Source organism: Caenorhabditis elegans, chromosome IV, assembly GCF_000002985.6.
Source record: "Caenorhabditis elegans chromosome IV".
Lineage (NCBI taxonomy): Eukaryota > Metazoa > Nematoda > Chromadorea > Rhabditida > Rhabditidae > Caenorhabditis > Caenorhabditis elegans.
The window spans coordinates 12,891,001-12,907,347 of NC_003282.8; the positions used below are offsets into that span (position 1 = coordinate 12,891,001).

Genomic DNA, 16,347 nt, shown 5'->3' on the forward strand with positions numbered 1-16,347 from the left:
TTCCTTCAAAATATTGAGGCACATAGGCAGGCATAATGCCTAATAATAATATTTTATCTTACAATTAAACTTGTTTTGCTCAGTTTCAATTTTCAATCAACTCTAACTGGTGTTTGAAAAAGTATACTTACGAAACTTTTGAAATCAACTTTTGACTAGTTTTTCATAACGAAACATTTCATAAGAACTTTTTCGTTCTGCTTTTAATATTCCCATAACAACCCTTTTCATCAAAAGATAAGAACATAAAGCACAAAACGAATGCTGGCGCACTCAATAAGCACCTGCTATTAAAAATGCGCTGTCATGAAAACGAGAGACCAAAAGTTCACTTGTTTACAGGACACAAACTACAATGTGCTGGTTCAGAAAATTATAAATTACGGGCAAATCAAAAATTAAATTGCTCATCTTCAGAAAATTATAAATTACGGGCAAATCAAAAATTAAATTGCTCATCTTCAGAAAAATATAAATTACGGGCAAATCAAAAATTAAATTGCTCATCTTCAGAAAAATATAAATTACGGGCAAATCAAAAATTAAATTGCTCATCTTCAGAAAATTATAAATTACGGGCAAATCAAAAATTAAATTGCTCATCTTCAGAAAATTATAAATTACGGGCAAATCAAAAATTAATTTGCTCATCTTCAGAAAATTATAAATTACGGGCAAATCAAAAATTAAATTGCTCATCTTCAGAAAAATATAAATTACGGGCAAATCAAAAATTAAATTGCTCATCTTCAGAAAATTATAAATTACGGGCAAATCAAAAATTAAATTGCTCATCTTCAGAAAAAAATTAATTTTTGATTTGCCCGTAATTTATAATTTTCTGAAAATATTTAATTTCTTATTTTTCGATTTTTTAACGATCTTTTTTTCGTTTAACAATCTAAAAAATTCAAATGGTCATCTTCAGAAATTCATAAATTACGGGCCCCGGGTGGTCCAATCCCCGAAAGGCCTGAGGGACGAAAATTGAAAAATGCTAGACGAAAGGCGAAAATTGTTAGCCTTGAACCCTCGGGGATGGGGGCCCGTAGGGGATGGGACCCCCACGGGATGGGTGGTCTTTTTTTAGAGAAATTAAACGGTTGTAACAATTCACAAGCAACAAAAATCCCATTACAATTAAAACAAAACTTCAAAATGAAAAGTTCAGAAAAAATTCAAAATATCAAATTTCAGATGTATATTTTCAGCTAATGTTTAAAAATTTTATTGCCGAAAATATTCGATTGCCGCCCACCCTTGCTCCTAGAGTTATAGAAATTAAGGAATACTGATAAGAAACCACTAGTTAAACAAGGAACATATCGATTATTCTGTTTCGTTCAATTCTTCCTTTTTTCTGCTCTTTTTCGGAATTTTTGTTTAATTTCGGAATTTTTGTTCCGGTCTAATTAAACGATTGTAACGATTTGCAAGCAACGAAAATCTCATTATAATTAAAACAAAACCATTAAAATATTTTTTGTCTTTTTTTTCAGAAACTCTAAGCAAATGGAGCCACAACCCCAACCAACCTACGTGTACCCATCATCTTCTCATTTTGATGCTCCACCCGCATATACAGAAGCATCTGGAGCAGTGTACACACCAAATAATGTGCAAAATGGGCAAGTGGTTTATGTGGTGGTGCCTCAGAATCAGATGGCTTTACAAGCGGTAAGATTTATATGACTTTTCTAATAAAAAAAAGATTTGAAGTATGAAAAAAATTTCATTTGCTGATTCAATAGTTTCTGCAACAGTTTTCTGTTGGAAAATGATCTGATTAATTTAGCTCGAAATCGCAAAAACAGGAAAACTTGGGTACGGGAAATCAAATTAATTCATAATGTTTTTTTCAAAATTATAACCACCTTCAAAATATAAATTGATTTTGAAATAACATCAAACCATGTATAAATGCTTTGAGAGCTCAATATTATTCTAAAGAGTTTAATTTCGTTTTTTTTAAGTATAAAGTTTTTCAAGCCTGCTTAAAGCCTTTTAGACGTGAAAATCTGTTGTATTTTTCTGACTGAAAGTTCAAGACAAATACCAAAAAGCAAAAGAATTGGGCAATAGGCAGGTGAAGAATAACCTATATATTAATGAAAATTCACATCACAAATTAAAAAAAAAGTTCCCTCAATGCTGAACTCCAATTGGAAATAAGTGTTTTTTTTTCAGGGAAACGCTAGAGCAAGACGAATCTTCTGCACGATTTTCTTTATAATTCTCTTCATCTCAGTATTTGTTCCCATAATTATTTTTGCCATCGCATAGTTTTTTTTATAGTTTTTGGAGTTTTACGCTTATAAACTGGTTTTTTCTTCAAGTTTCAAAATGCTTCCATTGATTTTTCAATAGCACCACACCTTGTTCCTGAATTCGATTGAAATATTATAGTTTCATAATTCTCTGAAATTATAATCGGTGACGTTTCAAAAAATGTTCTTAAAAACCATCTCTTATGTTTACACAGTACGTCATGCAGAGCAAACGTTTTTAAACACCTTTTATTGGAAATCATGGTGAGTTGACACTTTTTCGAAAACTTTTTGTTCCTTTTTTTGTTGTAATTTTAGAATTTCTTTTTTTTGAATAATTATTTTCAAAAATAATACTGTAAAACACGGATATTTGATAATGCTTTTTCGTTAGTCTCTACTTCGATTGAAAATTTGCATCATTTTTTTTAAATAATAGAGTTTATACAGACTTTTAAATTCTTCAAGCAAAAGCCTAATTCAAATTTTTAGATATCATATAGTCATGGAACCACAAGCTCCTAATACCTATCAGTATCCAACGACTTCTCATTTTGAAGCTCCTCCCGCTTATTCTGATTCAACAAATAACGTCTATCCGCCAACTCAAGTAGCCGGGGAACCTGCCGTTATTGTAGTTGTACCTCAAAATCAATTTCCACAACCAAGGGTAAGTTTTAGTTTTTTAAAAATAATTTGAAATGCGCAGCCGACACTGACCGAGGTTCGCGATGTAGCTCGCGCACCATCCTATCTTTTGTTGTCTGCATCCTTCCAGTGGGCCACAATTTCTACAGTATACCTGGAATAAAGGTTAAGTAGTACATATGAGCACTGCAGGATTGGCAAGGATATGTTTGTTGTAGCAACCAGCTGGTTTGGAAATATTTAACCGTTCTATTAGTAAAAAATTCAACAAACGCTTCTAAAAACATAATTTTTCAATATTAAAAAAATATTAAATATTCTATATCTTTGTATACTTTTCCAGGTGTCCTGCTACATAAGATGTATTCCCATTGCAATTTTCATGGTTATTGTTATCGGATTCATTGCAACAGTAATATTGATGCTGATCCAACTTTAACATGAACTCTTTGCTTTATGTGTCTTGAAGTAGAGCCCATTAAATTAATGAAGTCGTTCTTCAATTCTATCCCTGCCAACACACAACAATAGAAAAAAAACAATAGAAAAATTTATTTCAAAAAAATTTGGGCACTTAAATTTTTCTGTTAACTTTGAATTCCAAACATCAAAACTATAAGATACATAATGTCGCCTGCGTCTAATAGATTATTAAAACCTAAAAGACTATTAGATAACCTAAATAAGCCCGGCATATTCACACTACTTTTCAGGTGCACTGCTTCCAAAGATGTATTGTTCTTACAGTTATCATGATTATCATACTCGGATCTGTTGGGACGACATTGTACTTGCTGCTTCAAATCTGATATTGGCATATTTGTTCACATTTCATGTCATCTAGCCTTCATTCAAAAAATGCGTTGTAAATCGAATTCGCAATAAAATCAAGCTACACAATCGTAATTTGAAAATTCATGCTTATTGCGCTTCCATTAAAGAAAATTGTTTTAAAACGTTTGCTTCCTTTAAATTTTTTTTTGACTAAACGCCCAAGAAAAACAATACTTTTTTTACCACACCTAAGCCTGAAACTTTTTGAAATTGATTAAAATATGTGTAGTTTCATGATTCTGGAAAATTCTATTTAACGACATTTTTCGAAACGTTTTTTAAATCATATCTTATTTACACAAGACGTCATGCTGAACTGTGAGGGTATTAAAACACATCTCATCGAAAATTATAATGCTTTTACAACTTATTCTAAAATTGTTTCATTCTCTTATGTTGAAACTAACTTTCATAGTTATTTTGATTGATTTTTTTTCAATAAATGTTAAAACCAGTTTGTTCTAATTTATTGTTTGATAATGCCAATGTAAATTAAGAGAAAGAATTCGTTGAAAACTTCATTACAAAATTCCGCCTATTTCAGCAATGGAACCACAGGCTCCTAATACCCACCAATATCCAACGACAACTCATTTCGAAGCTCCTCCCGCATATTCTAATCCATCAAATAACGTTTCTCCGCCAACTTAAGTCACCGGGGAACCTGATGTTATTTTAATTGTTCCTCTAAGCCGATTTCCTTGACAAAGGGTTAGTTTTTAATTTAATTTTTTATAAAAACATTATACCGTATTTCTTCTATTAATATGGCTGCAATACTATTTTTCGATGGCCTTACCGCTTGCAATACTAATAGGAAGTGCAAGACTAATAGGGAGTGCAATACTATTTTTCAGAACATTTTTCTGAGCTGGGACTTACTCGTTTTTACTTGAAAGAACTCCAACTTTACCTAAAAATTTAGAAAAAATTTGATTGTAATTGCAACAAAAAAGGTTCAGTAACTTCAGTCTCATAGAAGTTTTAACAAAAATGGTTGCAAAATAGGCGAAAATGTTGTTAAAATCTTAAAATTAGTAACTAGCGTTTGCACTAAAAAAAATAGTAGACGCAATACTGTTAGGGAGTGCAAGACTAATAGGGAGTGCAAGACTAATTTTCGGAAGGTCTCCGAGGGGCAATACTAATAGGGAGGCCATACTAATAGAAGAAATACGGTAATTTATCATGTAAAGTTTATAATTTGACAGCCTGAAAAAAACTTTGAGAGACATTCTATTAAATGTGTTGCCGACGTTGATCTGCTAGAGTTTTTACAATGGAGCGCGCTTCTATCGTCGCTATGCTTTTAAATTATCAAGCATTTTCTGAAAATTAAACAACTATGTATCCGTTACTCCATCTTCCATCATTAAAAATCTCAATCATATTACAGATGCGGCCTTACCAAAGAAATATTGTTCTCATAATTTTTTTGGTCATCATTCTCGGATCTGTTGGATTGACATTGTACTTTTTGCTTCAAGCTTGATGTGATTTTTTGTTGTATTTTTAAACAAAGTCGTTTTTATGTTTTCATGTTACTTTTTTATTTAATTTGCGTTTTAATAAAAAAATAAAAAAATTTTTAAATTTTCTTCGAAACTATACTATTAAGTCAGTTTTATTGCAACTTAAAACCTTTCAAAAAGCTTACCCAGCTCATTGCATAATAATTTTCAATAATCTTTCCCTGACTATTTTTCGGTGCAAATTCGTTTTTGAAACTCTGAGTTTTAAGAAAAAAGTGTGTTTGTTAATAAATTGGGGGAAGAGACTGATAAGAAGACGCAGTTTTCCGAGTTTAAATTGATTCTGCCTGATTGCGGCTCATTTTTGGTTTATTTTATTGATTTTATACTAAACGTATGACCGACATCGGACAGAATAAAACATTGACTAGGGAGATTTGAACTCCTCCCCGTGACCTTGGCATAGGGCGGAAGTGGGGAAACATTTTCACGACTTTCTCCTGTTGCTTATCCTAAGATAGTACTTTAATATTTTTGATTTCTTACATAAGATATTGCAAAACAACATATTTATACTAAAAATTCTTAATTTTCTAGATAAATACTATCTATGTCAGCCCAAAACACACCTAACAATACTCATACTATAGCTCTAAATCTGGATTCTCCACCAGCATATACTGAGCTGTCATACCAAATACTGCCACCATCATACACTGAAGCTTCTAGAAGAGTAGACTACCCACCGGTGCCTCCCGTGACCACACAAATAAGACCGACACTTCTGAACGAGCGAGCTAATTATGTAATCACTCAGTAGGACCATAAAGTGAGTATAATAAGCGCCAGGTTAATATTTTTCAAATATGTTGAAATAGTTGTTGCAGAAATCCTATACAACTCACTCTTTGCGTCTGGTCTTTGTCATTACCGTTGTCATTTTTATTTGTGGAATTGGAGCTTCCGTGTTCATTTAGGTGTCAGGCTTTTTAAGTGGATTTCACAGGTATGTTTGCTCTAAACAATAGATTTTTGGGAAAACTTTTGGGGTCCTAAGACACGTGTATTGGCAGGTATGAGTCAGAAATTATGAAACTAGTTCTCTATGAACTTGCAGTAATTTCGCAACTCCGTAATTGAATAAGCACTTCGATAAGACTTTGTTCTGTTTGTTAGGTAATTGGAAATTTTCCGTTTTTGGGTGGAATCAGCAATCGAAAAAACGAATTATGGTAAGAATCTGACAGTGTTAAATGTTTAATATTTTCTGCCGGTCTCCCGCGGAGTAGACGTAGTAATTTTTTCCGAATATACACTAATTACATCAAAAAATTAAACTCTATTCTGCGCCTGTCTTATCGTTAAATCGTTATTCGTACTTTCTTCGGAAAGGAGAAAATTTGTTTTCAAGTTTTCAGCTGAATAAATATACCGTTCCTTCAGAATATCCAATGTTTCTAGGCATTTCCAAATTATGACTTCACAACCTACATCAAGCAATACTCCTACGATACCATTACGTCTGGATGCCCCACCAGAATACGCTAAACTATCTCCTCAAATACATACCGTGCCGGCTCTGCCACCAGCATATACTGAAGCGTCTGGAATAGTAGATTACTCACCGATGCATCCCGTGGTACCACAAGTCAGAGCTGCAAGTCAAAATGACCTATCTATAGAATCAATAGAAGACCTATCTATAGAATCAATAGAAGACCGAAGAATTCGCAGGGCTCAAAGAGTTCAAAGAGCTGAAAGCAGAGTAAGTTTTAGTACTAAAAATTTAGTTATAGGACAAAATCCAACATGTTTTTCTTTTGCATACATAGAATCTAATAATCAAAGGATTCCACAAAGGAATTAAGTGGTTAGGAGATTTTTTATTTTTGCATCAATATGTTGCAAGGTAGACGAAGGTTGCCTGGAAGGCAAATAACAGGCAGTTGTTGAAATTGCGTGTTAGGCTACGTGTATATAAAAGCTAGTTCGTTTAGATTTAAATAACAATACAAGACCTTTTCATTTCCGAATTTTATAAGCTTACAACATAATTCGAATTTTCAGTTACCAAAATCCCGATGGACATTGTGGTTTTTTGTTGGCCTATTCATAATCATCGTAATAATAATTTTTCTTGCTGTCTAGTTTTTGTTGCCCAAGCCTAATGGTCCGCAATTGAATCTGCAATAATAATTGTTTTAATTCAGCTGATTTTTAGTAATGAAATTTATACAACTGACCAAAGTTTTTGGAAAGCCAATAACACATTCACAAGATGGAAATTAGTTATATAGTATATTTATTTTCAATGTTTTCTAGGTTTCATGATTATTAAAAGTTAAGATGCCTATGCATAATTATATTATTTATTATTCTTATATGTCTTTGGTGCACAAGCATAATTTTTGAAACATTTTGAGGTTAAATAAACTATTTAATTATTCAAAATTTCAGAAAAGTCTGGTTTTTTAAAGTTTCGAGCGGAGCCGTAATGTTCTAACAACTTAAATATTTAGTAACAAATATTGGAAGTTTTGGCCACTTGTCAAAACTTATATTTTTGTTAAACGTGGAATATCAATGGGATTGTTTTTAAAATGATATGGTGTAATGGTCAAATATATCTTTGAAACGGTTTATCTAATTTTTCCAACAAAAAAAACTGGATAGTTTTTAAATTTCCGCAATACAAGAAGCATGCTTGCTCCTCAAACGCAAAGGAGCTCATTGTGCCGACCGTTTTGTCCAGTTATTTGTACAGCTGTGTAGTCATTGTTAATGAATTTCATACCGTTGTTCTTTGTTTCGCAATAAATTGTGATACACGAACTCGAAAAATGAACTGATAATAGTTTTTCCGCGTTGTGCAGTGGTCAATAACAGAATCAATGTATTTGATTTTTTTGCAGTAATAACCATTTTTATGGACTGAACTTCTAGTAGAAAAAATTGGGAGAATCTTCAGAAATTGTCTGAATGTTGGAAATTTTCAACATTCGGACAATTTTTGACTACTTTCTCGGTTGTTCCGAGTCAAATAGCCGTTATTTTCAAATAAAGCAAATATTTTTCTATATTGTATTATTAAATTTTAATAAAAAATATAGGGGGAACATGCCCAACCGTCTTATTTTGTAGAATTGCCGGTCGGCAATTGCCGCGCTCCCCCGTTTTTCATTTATTCATATAAACATTTTTTAACTTTAGAACACTATGTACATATGTGGATCAATGAACCGGAATTTGTATATTTTAAGAAAGCAGAAAATTGTATATGTACCATTTTGCTCTTTCATCAGTCTCTTACCCCAACTGATAAGCATGTTTTTTTTCGGCAAGTTTATTAAAATTTGGCGGATGTTCTTAAACAAGTGATGCAGATAGGCGGATGTTTTTAGTCATGCAGACAAGCTTATCATATTTAAATATAGGTAAACCTGTTCCAAAATTCACTATTCCCGCCTTGTAAGGTTGTACAAAAACATGGATTCATCAAAGGAATTTCCATCAATATATGTTATTCCATCAGCTCCAACTTACAAAGAATATGAAGATCCTTCACGGTATGCTAATTTGCCCGACAAAATTTATCCAACAATTAGTTTCCAAAATGAGCAAATCGATTTTGTGATGGTATCACCTCATAGGCCAAAGAAAATAGTGAGTTTTTCCCCAAGAATAACACTAGAATGATGATTTCAGGAAGCAAATGATTGCACATGTCTCCGTGCAATATCATTAATCCTTATTGCTTCTATCATCGCTGCATTTTTATGGTTTTCATTGTAAAGATAATTGATTTGTTTTTAATAATATAAATTGTTATTTCAAAACTGATATATTTTCCATATTCATTTTTGCCCTGAATAAAAAATAGGTTGTTCGATTGCTCCTATGTATTCAAAAGTCAATTCATCAAAAATTACAACCCATGTGAATTGGATCAAAATTTTTTTTTTAAATTATTAGTTGTCATTGGGTCCTACTTCTCACACAACTATAACTTTAATAGAACTTACCAACATTCTATTCGCGTACTGTATTTTCACTTCTCACTCGGAAATACAAAAAAATTATTTTTTCTTCCTAGCTCTTGAGACTCATGTTCCGTTGTCAAAACTAACGTAGCACGACTTTAGTAAATAGGCTAGAAATGCCCTAACGCTTCTTCAGTCAGTACAAACTAACATCCTATTTCACACTGATAAGCATGTTTTTACCAACATACTTAATTTCATTTTACGGATGTTGGCAGGTAAAAAACAAAAACCTTTTTAACTTTTTGATTTGTTTTTTAGTAACATCAACATGTTCCAACATCTGTTTAAATGTATAAAATTCCAGAAAGTATGAATATTGCAAGTGCAAATATATATGTGATATCTACACCGACTCCATATTATAACACCGAAGATGGTCTGCCAACGTATTCTGAAGCTCTGGAAGCTTCCACGTCTTTTGTAAGGAATTCAACTTCAAAGCGAAAATCAAAGGTACTTGTGCGGAGCACTGGCGGGGAAAAGTTCCTATAATTTTGATTTTTTTCCGAAGTGTTTGCCCGAAAGGTTTTTTTTCAGTCAGATGTATTCTCAAGACTTCTCCTCTTCTTCTCTGCAATATTTATTGTCAGTGTGTTTGCCGCCATTCCTTGGTTTTTATGGTTAAGTAGCTGAACAAGAATTGTTTTTTTTTTTAATAAATTGTTTTAATATTTTCCTATCGTATCAAAATATTTTATTTCAAAGAGATGGTAAATGTATTTACATCTGAAAACTGATATAAGGGTTGTTAAGAGAGGTTTATGACACAGAACTAGCATAAAATAATTTAATAGGATGTTTCAAAACGTGGAAACGTTTGATTCATTCACTGTTTTTAGTCAAGAATTTCTAAAGCTTTAGGGGAAAAAATTTTAAAAAGAGAGCCCACGACTGGATAGTACAGGGCCCAACAAATTTCTAGCCATTTTTCCATTTTGCAATAAATTATGAATCATCACATTCCATGATAAGATTGGTAATCCGGCCTAAATCGTTTCTCGGTGATCTGTCTTTACAAGAAGAACTCAAACAAAAACTGATAGGAATTTTACTTCAGGTATTGCGGCATGCAGTGGCATGTGTGGCGCATAATACTTTTAGCATCAATTTTTTTGGCTTTTTTGGTACTGACTGAAAAGTTAGAAAGCATGCATCTTTTCTTTTCAGCGCAATTTACATGAAGTTGGTAGGCGCAGCTTTAGGGCCAGACGCCTGCCTGAAACCAACCTTTCTCACACCATCTTCACAGACCAGCCTCACGCCGGCCTCCCCTCTTTTCCGCATTTTGGCTTGAATTTACAATTTTCGTGTTTTCTCATTTTGATGAAAACTAATTTTTGAACACATTAAGAAAAGTCCACGTGTGTTTCAGCAAAAGGCGTGGGTGGAGACACGAGGCATGCTTGAGATCAGGCAATAAATTGTGTTCAAGCTGTACCATCTTCGCTTGGCAAAGCGTGTGACGTCACCCGTGGCTAAACAATTTCGGTGTACACGTGCTTTCATCACATTTCGGAAAAATCGTTTGTAGTCTCCTCGATTAGAAAACCATCTTATCAAAATTTTCAGAATACATTGAGCGATAACATCATTATCATTGAAAGCAAATGATCATATCACAACTCCGAATACCGATGCTCCACCAGCTTATACTGAAGCACCGCCGACATACACTGAAACATCTGGAACTACACCTGGAATGCCGACAGATTTGTCCGAGGTACATGTAACTGAATTAATATTCAATTAAAATTAGATGAGATATATTTTCATTTCCAAATTTTATTAGCTCCTTTCAGACTCAAAGGTCCCAGCAGCAAATCAGTAATTGGAGCATAGCATTCCTTTGTATGCTCATTATATACATTTCTTTTATCTGTTTAATTATCGCCGCACTCTGTACATGATTGCTCGGAGATGAATATACAATAAAATGTTTTGTTTCAGATGCTTTTCGGAATAGAATTAGGTTAATGAGAATGTTACAACTGACACTGTTAGTACCGTCGTTTTTCGGAAATTTGAAAAGACATGACTCGTGAGATGTCCATCGCTCTAACCATAGCCAACGCTCGATTAATCAATTATCAAAGTTTCAGGAAATATTTTTTTAACGCGTTACCCAACCTCTACTAGGAAGTGGAGTTACATACGATTATCGGCAACAATCTTTGGGTTGAAAAAGAGCACAAGAAAAATGTGTCTGTATTGTTCTTCAACCATTCGGGGGTAATGGAGGAGATACGATAATTATTTAAGCAAACTTCTTTCCCAATTTCGCAATGAATTATGAATCAGCGTACTCTGTGATAAAATGAATATTTCGAAAAAAAAAATCATTTTTTGGTTATCTACGGTGGTCGAGTAAGAAATCACATTTTGTCGTTTTATTTAAAAGAACAATTCAGAGTAAAACTGATAAGCATTTCACTTGAAGCAGTGCGTTTATATTTCTAGTCGATTTCTTCTATTTCGCATGATTTTTTCTTTGATTCTTTTGAAACAATTAAAAAGATGGAAAGCCTCCTTTAAACTTTCATTCAAGCAAAAAAAAAGTGTTTCTGGTTTTAAAAACATTCCGGTACGGCATGTGTAGTCAGCTTGACCCATGCCTCAAAAATGCTGAGAAATGACGAGACAATACATTAGAATGTGCAACGAGAATTTTAACGCTGCACGTCATAGGGTTTTCACAAAATACAACGAGCTGTCGAGCTGAATAAACGTGAAACGACAACATCGTTTCTCTTTACTATTGTTTGATATGTCGTGAAAGTTTCCATAATATTGAATGTTTTCAGCAAAATTTGCAGAAATCGTTGAGAAAACATTTTGCCATATTTTCCTGAACCATGACATCACAACTACCAAAGAATATTTATATGGAAGCCCCAATTTCTAGTGCTCCACCTGCTTATACTGAAGTTGCTCTGCCGGCCTATACGGTAGCATCTGGAACCGCTGCTGGCAGTCAGATGGCACCGTCCAGGGTACATGTAACTGAACGAATTATATACACAGATTTTAGTAATCAAAGGATTCCACGAAAAAATCAACAGGTCAGCATTTTTTTTTCATTGATAGATACACCTGTTGCAAGGTAGACGAATGTCGCCTGGATGGCAAATAACACGCAGTTTTTGAAATTTTGTGTTCGGCTAATCTGTGTACATTTTGCATATGTAAAAACTAGTTCGTTTAGATTTAAATAACAATATAACATCCGACCTTCTCATTTCCTAATTTTATGCTTACAACATACTTCGAATTTTCAGGTACCAAGATCCCAACGGAATAGCAACTGTTGGTGCATTGCTTGCATATGCATACTCATAATATTTCTTTTTATTATCAGTATAGTTTTTGCTACCCAAGGTTAATGGTCCGCACTTGAATATACAATAATAATTGTTTTAATTCAGCTGCTTTTCAGCAATGAAATTTAACCAACTGATTAAAGTTTTTGGAAAGCCAATAACACATTCCCAAGATAGATGACAATTAATGAACAAGTGTTTTTCTTTTCAAACTTTTCTAGTTTTCATGATTGTCAAAAGTTAAGATTAAACATGCATCATAAACGCAGAAATACTCTAAAACACAAATTTGGTTGGTTAATGAAACCAGATAAGAATCTACATGTCAAAAACGACTGGTCTTATGGGGGAGTAAATGCACAGAGATAGCATTTCAAAATTCCGTTCAAAACTTTTTTTTTCAAATTTATCACATTGAAGAAAAAGCAATTATAACAAAAGTAGTGAAAACAAAACTTGTAAGCTTCTTGAAAGATGCTTTTGTTGTTGTTTCAACTGTTCCTGGTGGCGTCGGAGTTGTAAAATTATTGCTAGAAGTTGAACTTGAACTGATTCCTTGAGTTTGACTTTCAGTTACAAGTGTTGAAGTTGAATATTGTGTATTTGTTGTAGAATTAGTAGTAGCAGTCGGAAACAGAAGTCCCAGTAACATATCCTAAAAAATTTTCAAAATTTGAAAAGATTATGAGCTAGTTTTTTTTGTCAAAAAACCTGTGAAAGTAGTTGAAAAGTCAATTCGAAACCCTGTAGTGTTTACTCCATTAGTAAAATATTTGATATGATAAGTGTCGCCTTGAACACTAACAGTTGTCGCAGGTGGAAGATTTTTGGAGTTATATCTGGAATATATTTTTTAATCCTTGAAATTTGGAAGCTAACGTTGTGCATCTTCTCATTTGCACAAAATGTCTTTAGTTCAAAATCAAAAAGATTTACTGGATGTTTAGAAAAAGTTACAAGTAAAAGCGGTAGATAGGTAAGCAACTTCAAAACTCACACTGTCAACGAAACCTGCTGCCCTTTACTCAAAATCATAACCGTCAAAGTTGTCAGGTTTCCCGTGAAATCGGCATCCCTCACAACATAATTAAAATACAGTTGCTCTGTCCAGCCAGCAGTATATAATGTTTCACCAGTGTCTTGCTCATTGCTATTTGTCCCGTGATAAAAAGAGTGTACGAAGCCTTTTCTTCCATTGTAAACTGTATTCCAATTTGCTAGAAAATTTATGGAACATTCGATAAATTAGCTATTGAAAGAATTACCATCAGCTGAGCTTCTCGAGAGTTGAATCTGCAAAGATCCAGAGTCCAGGACGTACTGGCGAATGGTGTTCTTCAATTCCATAGGCAGACGAGATTGGTAGTTGGCTTTTCTGGATAAACGGCTTTATTTAAAAATTGATGTAATATTTGGGAGCGACGATGTGCAGCGACATTGATTGGGGCCCAGGCTTAATAAAATGGCATCTGCGTCTATCAACTTTCTACAACGCTTTGCTAATTTTCTACAAATTCATAGGTGTGGGAGAGCTGTAGAAAGGCGACATTGTGTACAATGAGTGGAAGCAAAAGCAGAAGGGGCAGTAAAATTTAAGCATAATGTTTGACAGAAAACTAACGAACTACATACATATTGGAGATAGCTAGACCTATTTGGAATCATGATATATTTACAGAACTGTGTTCAACAACAAAAAAACAATATTCAACAAAAAGCCTTACGTCAACGTAGTGACCAAACTGTCATTACCAATTCGTCCTTCGTATATCTTCAACGTGGCCCCCTGAAACCAAATAATCATTTATTACCAGCACAAGTCAAGCTTCTTACACTAGGGAATATCCCAATACTCTTTATAAACTCTGGTCTGCTATCAGACGTTGCAATCACTGAAGTTCCTGTGAGTGCAATCATTTGAAATGAACATTCGGTGTCCGAATAGCAATTCCATCCTCGATACTTGTTTGCGTACGGTTCATCTTAACATAATCAAATTATCAAACTTTCAAGTTCAAAATGTGAATTGTGATCTCTTACTTGCATGATCTTGCACCATGAATAGAGTGTAGTCGAATAGTTCATTGAGTAGTCCCCACGTGAACACGGTCAATGTCTTCCCGGAGCTCACCACCTCTTTTTCCAGCATCATGATGCTGTACAGAGTTCCAATGAATGCTCCGCTAGTCGAATCTCCGTCGTAAACTGCTGACTGGCGGAGCAACGGGTAATGGGATTGATTTCGAAGGGTAAAGGCTACAAGCCCGACTGTAGTTTCCGCATTGAAAGTAGTGAGATGAGTATTTGGAGCCATCGCGAAAGGCTTGTCATTTTTTAACAACTGCACGGTATCATGAGCAACATTCGGATCTAAAAATATTTTTACAAAACATTAAGACGATGATGTACCTACACTTCGACCAAGTGACTTTGAAGGAGAAGCTTCCGTCTCCTGCCGACTTGTAGAGGTTGATCAGGAACTGAGGAGATGTGAAAATATACGGGTTGTAGTCCATGTTGTCAAGTCTGAAAGAGGTGGTAAATGAGCAGTCGACATGAAACGCATAGTCTAGATTTTCATTCATTGATCTAATTGTTTAAATCCTTCATTCAAAATTGGTTCAATCAGATAAATGTTCACGAGGGAGGAACACGAGTAGGCACGAGGCAGGAGTAGGACGCCTTGAAGGCATTAAGGCGGCAAACAAACAAAATGAAAATCTTACCCCTCCTGTAGTCCATTCGGATACCCTACAGCTATCGCAACATTATTTTTTGCATTCTTATAAAACACTGCAGTTGCATACAAACCATCCGGAACAGCTATCTCCCATTTACAATTCTGCTGAGTGGCAATAGGAATCGGAGGCATCGAATCATTCCAGATCGACGGCCAATATACGGTTCTTGTGAGATCATCCGGTGGAGAAATTTTGATGGGTCCCTGACACTGATACCCACTTGATGAGACGCATGTCACGCAAACCAAAAACGTGAGAATCGAGAGCTTCATAACTTTTTTTGAAGTGAAATTGTAATAATCAAGATTGTTTCAATTTCAAACCGTTTTATATGAAACCAATTTATCATTTTCTCATTCAGGGGGCGAGGCAAAGTCTCGGAAAATCAAGTACTGATAAGCATTGTGCATCGCACAGAGAATGACAAGACATGGGTGAAGAAATGTTGATCACAAGGAAAGTCATCATTTTTACAAAGCTTTTAATAAATTTAAGAACTTACTCATATATGTATGTAAGAAAGAAATGTCTTTATAAAACCTGACAATGAAATTCAATCAGAAATTCAATTTTGGTTTCAAACCAACTTTTTTGTCACATAATATTTATTAAATTTTATTTATCGTCCAAAAAACATTTTATACAATTAATCATCAACAAGTAATTATTCCGAAAAGATTGTGTGTTTTAGACCAGGAGAATTGTACCAAAAATTACTAAAGTAGCCCAGGTAATCTTTTTGAATCCACTTTTTGTCGTCGACTCATATTTCTGAGTTTCTTGTATACTTCTTGTAGCAATGCTTCCAGTTTCTGCAGTCCGAAATGTTTTTCAGAGACATCAATAACTCAATAAAAGGGAGTTTTTTAAAATTCACAAATCCGCCCAAAGCCAAATAGATCGAATGGTGTTAGACTAATCGAATTAATCTAATAACAAAATAATTTTGTTGTGAAATTCAGTGATTTCATAATCTAGACTATGTAGCACAATTTTCACAGGTTTTCTCAACTTAACTGATTAAT

General features: G+C 33.9%; 8 protein-coding genes and 1 pseudogene across 12 annotated transcripts; 8 read left to right on the plus strand and 1 right to left on the minus strand.

Annotated features, from left to right (window-relative positions):
• Positions 1 to 1,493: 1,493 nt before the first annotated feature.
• On the plus strand, positions 1,494 to 2,335 carry K08D8.1 (DUF4887 domain-containing protein). The gene is made up of 2 exons (NM_070057.4): positions 1,494 to 1,677; positions 2,188 to 2,335. The coding sequence occupies exons 1-2, from the start codon at positions 1,513 to 1,515 to the stop codon at positions 2,281 to 2,283; spliced, it is 261 nt and encodes an 86-aa protein (NP_502458.3). The 5' UTR covers positions 1,494 to 1,512; the 3' UTR covers positions 2,284 to 2,335.
• A 130-nt stretch (positions 2,336 to 2,465) lies between these two features.
• On the plus strand, positions 2,466 to 5,332 carry K08D8.12. Of its 3 annotated transcripts, none has more exons than NM_001268753.3 (3): positions 2,466 to 2,531; positions 2,760 to 2,937; positions 3,259 to 3,420. In NM_001268753.3, exons 2-3 carry the CDS (start codon positions 2,773 to 2,775, stop codon positions 3,352 to 3,354), a joined length of 261 nt encoding a protein of 86 aa, NP_001255682.1. In that variant the 5' UTR covers positions 2,466 to 2,531; positions 2,760 to 2,772; the 3' UTR covers positions 3,355 to 3,420. The 3 variants fall into 3 exon arrangements, with proteins under 3 accessions (NP_001255682.1, NP_001255681.1, NP_001263801.1); NM_001268752.2 differs by lacking the exons at positions 2,466 to 2,531; positions 3,259 to 3,420 and adding exons at positions 3,629 to 4,460; positions 5,146 to 5,332 and having other exon boundaries at positions 2,749 to 2,937; NM_001276872.3 differs by lacking the exons at positions 2,466 to 2,531; positions 3,259 to 3,420 and adding an exon at positions 3,663 to 4,203 and having other exon boundaries at positions 2,754 to 2,937.
• K08D8.11 (PLSCR1) lies at positions 4,296 to 4,400 on the plus strand (the record flags this gene model as incomplete). The annotated part of the gene is made up of 1 exon (NM_001380494.1): positions 4,296 to 4,400. The coding sequence occupies one exon, from the start codon at positions 4,296 to 4,298 to the stop codon at positions 4,398 to 4,400; it is 105 nt and encodes a 34-aa protein (NP_001367234.1).
• Positions 5,333 to 5,831: 499 nt separating the features above from the next.
• K08D8.7 (Membrane protein US8A) lies at positions 5,832 to 7,451 on the plus strand (the record flags this gene model as incomplete). 2 transcript variants are annotated; one of them, NR_056857.1, is made up of 4 exons in its annotated part: positions 5,832 to 6,050; positions 6,109 to 6,227; positions 6,683 to 6,986; positions 7,289 to 7,369. NR_056857.1 is itself a non-coding variant. In NM_001268755.2 (2 exons), the coding sequence occupies 2 exons, from the start codon at positions 6,696 to 6,698 to the stop codon at positions 7,367 to 7,369; spliced, it is 372 nt and encodes a 123-aa protein (NP_001255684.1). In that variant the 3' UTR covers positions 7,370 to 7,451. The 2 variants fall into 2 exon arrangements, 1 of the variants encoding a protein (NP_001255684.1); NM_001268755.2 differs by lacking the exons at positions 5,832 to 6,050; positions 6,109 to 6,227 and having other exon boundaries at positions 6,696 to 6,986; positions 7,289 to 7,451.
• A 1,240-nt stretch (positions 7,452 to 8,691) lies between these two features.
• On the plus strand, positions 8,692 to 9,107 carry K08D8.9 (Membrane protein UL56). The gene is made up of 2 exons (NM_001268756.2): positions 8,692 to 8,884; positions 8,927 to 9,107. The coding sequence occupies exons 1-2, from the start codon at positions 8,708 to 8,710 to the stop codon at positions 9,011 to 9,013; spliced, it is 264 nt and encodes an 87-aa protein (NP_001255685.1). The 5' UTR covers positions 8,692 to 8,707; the 3' UTR covers positions 9,014 to 9,107.
• Positions 9,108 to 9,566: 459 nt separating this feature from the next.
• On the plus strand, positions 9,567 to 9,934 carry K08D8.10 (uncharacterized protein). The gene is made up of 2 exons (NM_001268757.3): positions 9,567 to 9,717; positions 9,802 to 9,934. Exons 1-2 carry the CDS (start codon positions 9,574 to 9,576, stop codon positions 9,895 to 9,897), a joined length of 240 nt encoding a protein of 79 aa, NP_001255686.1. The 5' UTR covers positions 9,567 to 9,573; the 3' UTR covers positions 9,898 to 9,934.
• Positions 9,935 to 10,679: 745 nt separating this feature from the next.
• K08D8.8 lies at positions 10,680 to 11,171 on the plus strand (annotated as a pseudogene). The gene is made up of 3 exons: positions 10,680 to 10,787; positions 10,834 to 10,984; positions 11,064 to 11,171. Coding segments are annotated over exons 1-3 (367 nt in total).
• An 888-nt stretch (positions 11,172 to 12,059) lies between these two features.
• Positions 12,060 to 12,718, plus strand: K08D8.2 (Membrane protein UL56). Its single transcript, NM_070058.3, has 2 exons — positions 12,060 to 12,323; positions 12,540 to 12,718. The coding sequence occupies exons 1-2, from the start codon at positions 12,117 to 12,119 to the stop codon at positions 12,642 to 12,644; spliced, it is 312 nt and encodes a 103-aa protein (NP_502459.2). The 5' UTR covers positions 12,060 to 12,116; the 3' UTR covers positions 12,645 to 12,718.
• Positions 12,719 to 12,784: 66 nt separating this feature from the next.
• On the minus strand, positions 12,785 to 15,659 carry K08D8.3 (CUB-like domain-containing protein). Its single transcript, NM_070059.4, has 9 exons — positions 15,308 to 15,659; positions 14,995 to 15,107; positions 14,622 to 14,951; positions 14,415 to 14,563; positions 14,306 to 14,367; positions 13,847 to 13,956; positions 13,579 to 13,798; positions 13,293 to 13,420; positions 12,785 to 13,236 (listed from the first exon to the last, which is right to left on the minus strand). Exons 1-9 carry the CDS (start codon positions 15,592 to 15,594, stop codon positions 13,196 to 13,198), a joined length of 1,440 nt encoding a protein of 479 aa, NP_502460.1. The 5' UTR covers positions 15,595 to 15,659; the 3' UTR covers positions 12,785 to 13,195.
• Positions 15,660 to 16,347: the final 688 nt, after the last annotated feature.

Bases quoted from the DNA above. Each gene is read 5' to 3' on its own strand.
- K08D8.1 (NM_070057.4), top strand. From the start codon at position 1,513: ATGGAGCCACAACCCCAACCAACCTACGTGTACCCATCATCTTCTCAT. The intron at 1,678-2,187 runs GTAAGATTTATA...TTTTTTTTTCAG, and splicing joins ATCAGATGGCTTTACAAGCG to GGAAACGCTAGAGCAAGACG.
- K08D8.12 (NM_001268753.3), top strand. From the start codon at position 2,773: ATGGAACCACAAGCTCCTAATACCTATCAGTATCCAACGACTTCTCAT. The intron at 2,938-3,258 runs GTAAGTTTTAGT...ATACTTTTCCAG, and splicing joins ATCAATTTCCACAACCAAGG to GTGTCCTGCTACATAAGATG.
- K08D8.9 (NM_001268756.2), top strand. From the start codon at position 8,708: ATGGATTCATCAAAGGAATTTCCATCAATATATGTTATTCCATCAGCT. The intron at 8,885-8,926 runs GTGAGTTTTTCC...TGATGATTTCAG, and splicing joins CTCATAGGCCAAAGAAAATA to GAAGCAAATGATTGCACATG.
- K08D8.10 (NM_001268757.3), top strand. From the start codon at position 9,574: ATGAATATTGCAAGTGCAAATATATATGTGATATCTACACCGACTCCA. The intron at 9,718-9,801 runs GTACTTGTGCGG...GTTTTTTTTCAG, and splicing joins CTTCAAAGCGAAAATCAAAG to TCAGATGTATTCTCAAGACT.
- K08D8.2 (NM_070058.3), top strand. From the start codon at position 12,117: ATGACATCACAACTACCAAAGAATATTTATATGGAAGCCCCAATTTCT. The intron at 12,324-12,539 runs GTCAGCATTTTT...TCGAATTTTCAG, and splicing joins TTCCACGAAAAAATCAACAG to GTACCAAGATCCCAACGGAA.
- K08D8.3 (NM_070059.4), bottom strand. From the start codon at position 15,594: ATGAAGCTCTCGATTCTCACGTTTTTGGTTTGCGTGACATGCGTCTCA. The intron at 15,108-15,307 runs GTAAGATTTTCA...CACCTCTTTCAG, and splicing joins CCGAATGGACTACAGGAGGG to ACTTGACAACATGGACTACA. The intron at 13,421-13,578 runs GTGAGTTTTGAA...AATATATTCCAG, and splicing joins CAGCAGGTTTCGTTGACAGT to ATATAACTCCAAAAATCTTC.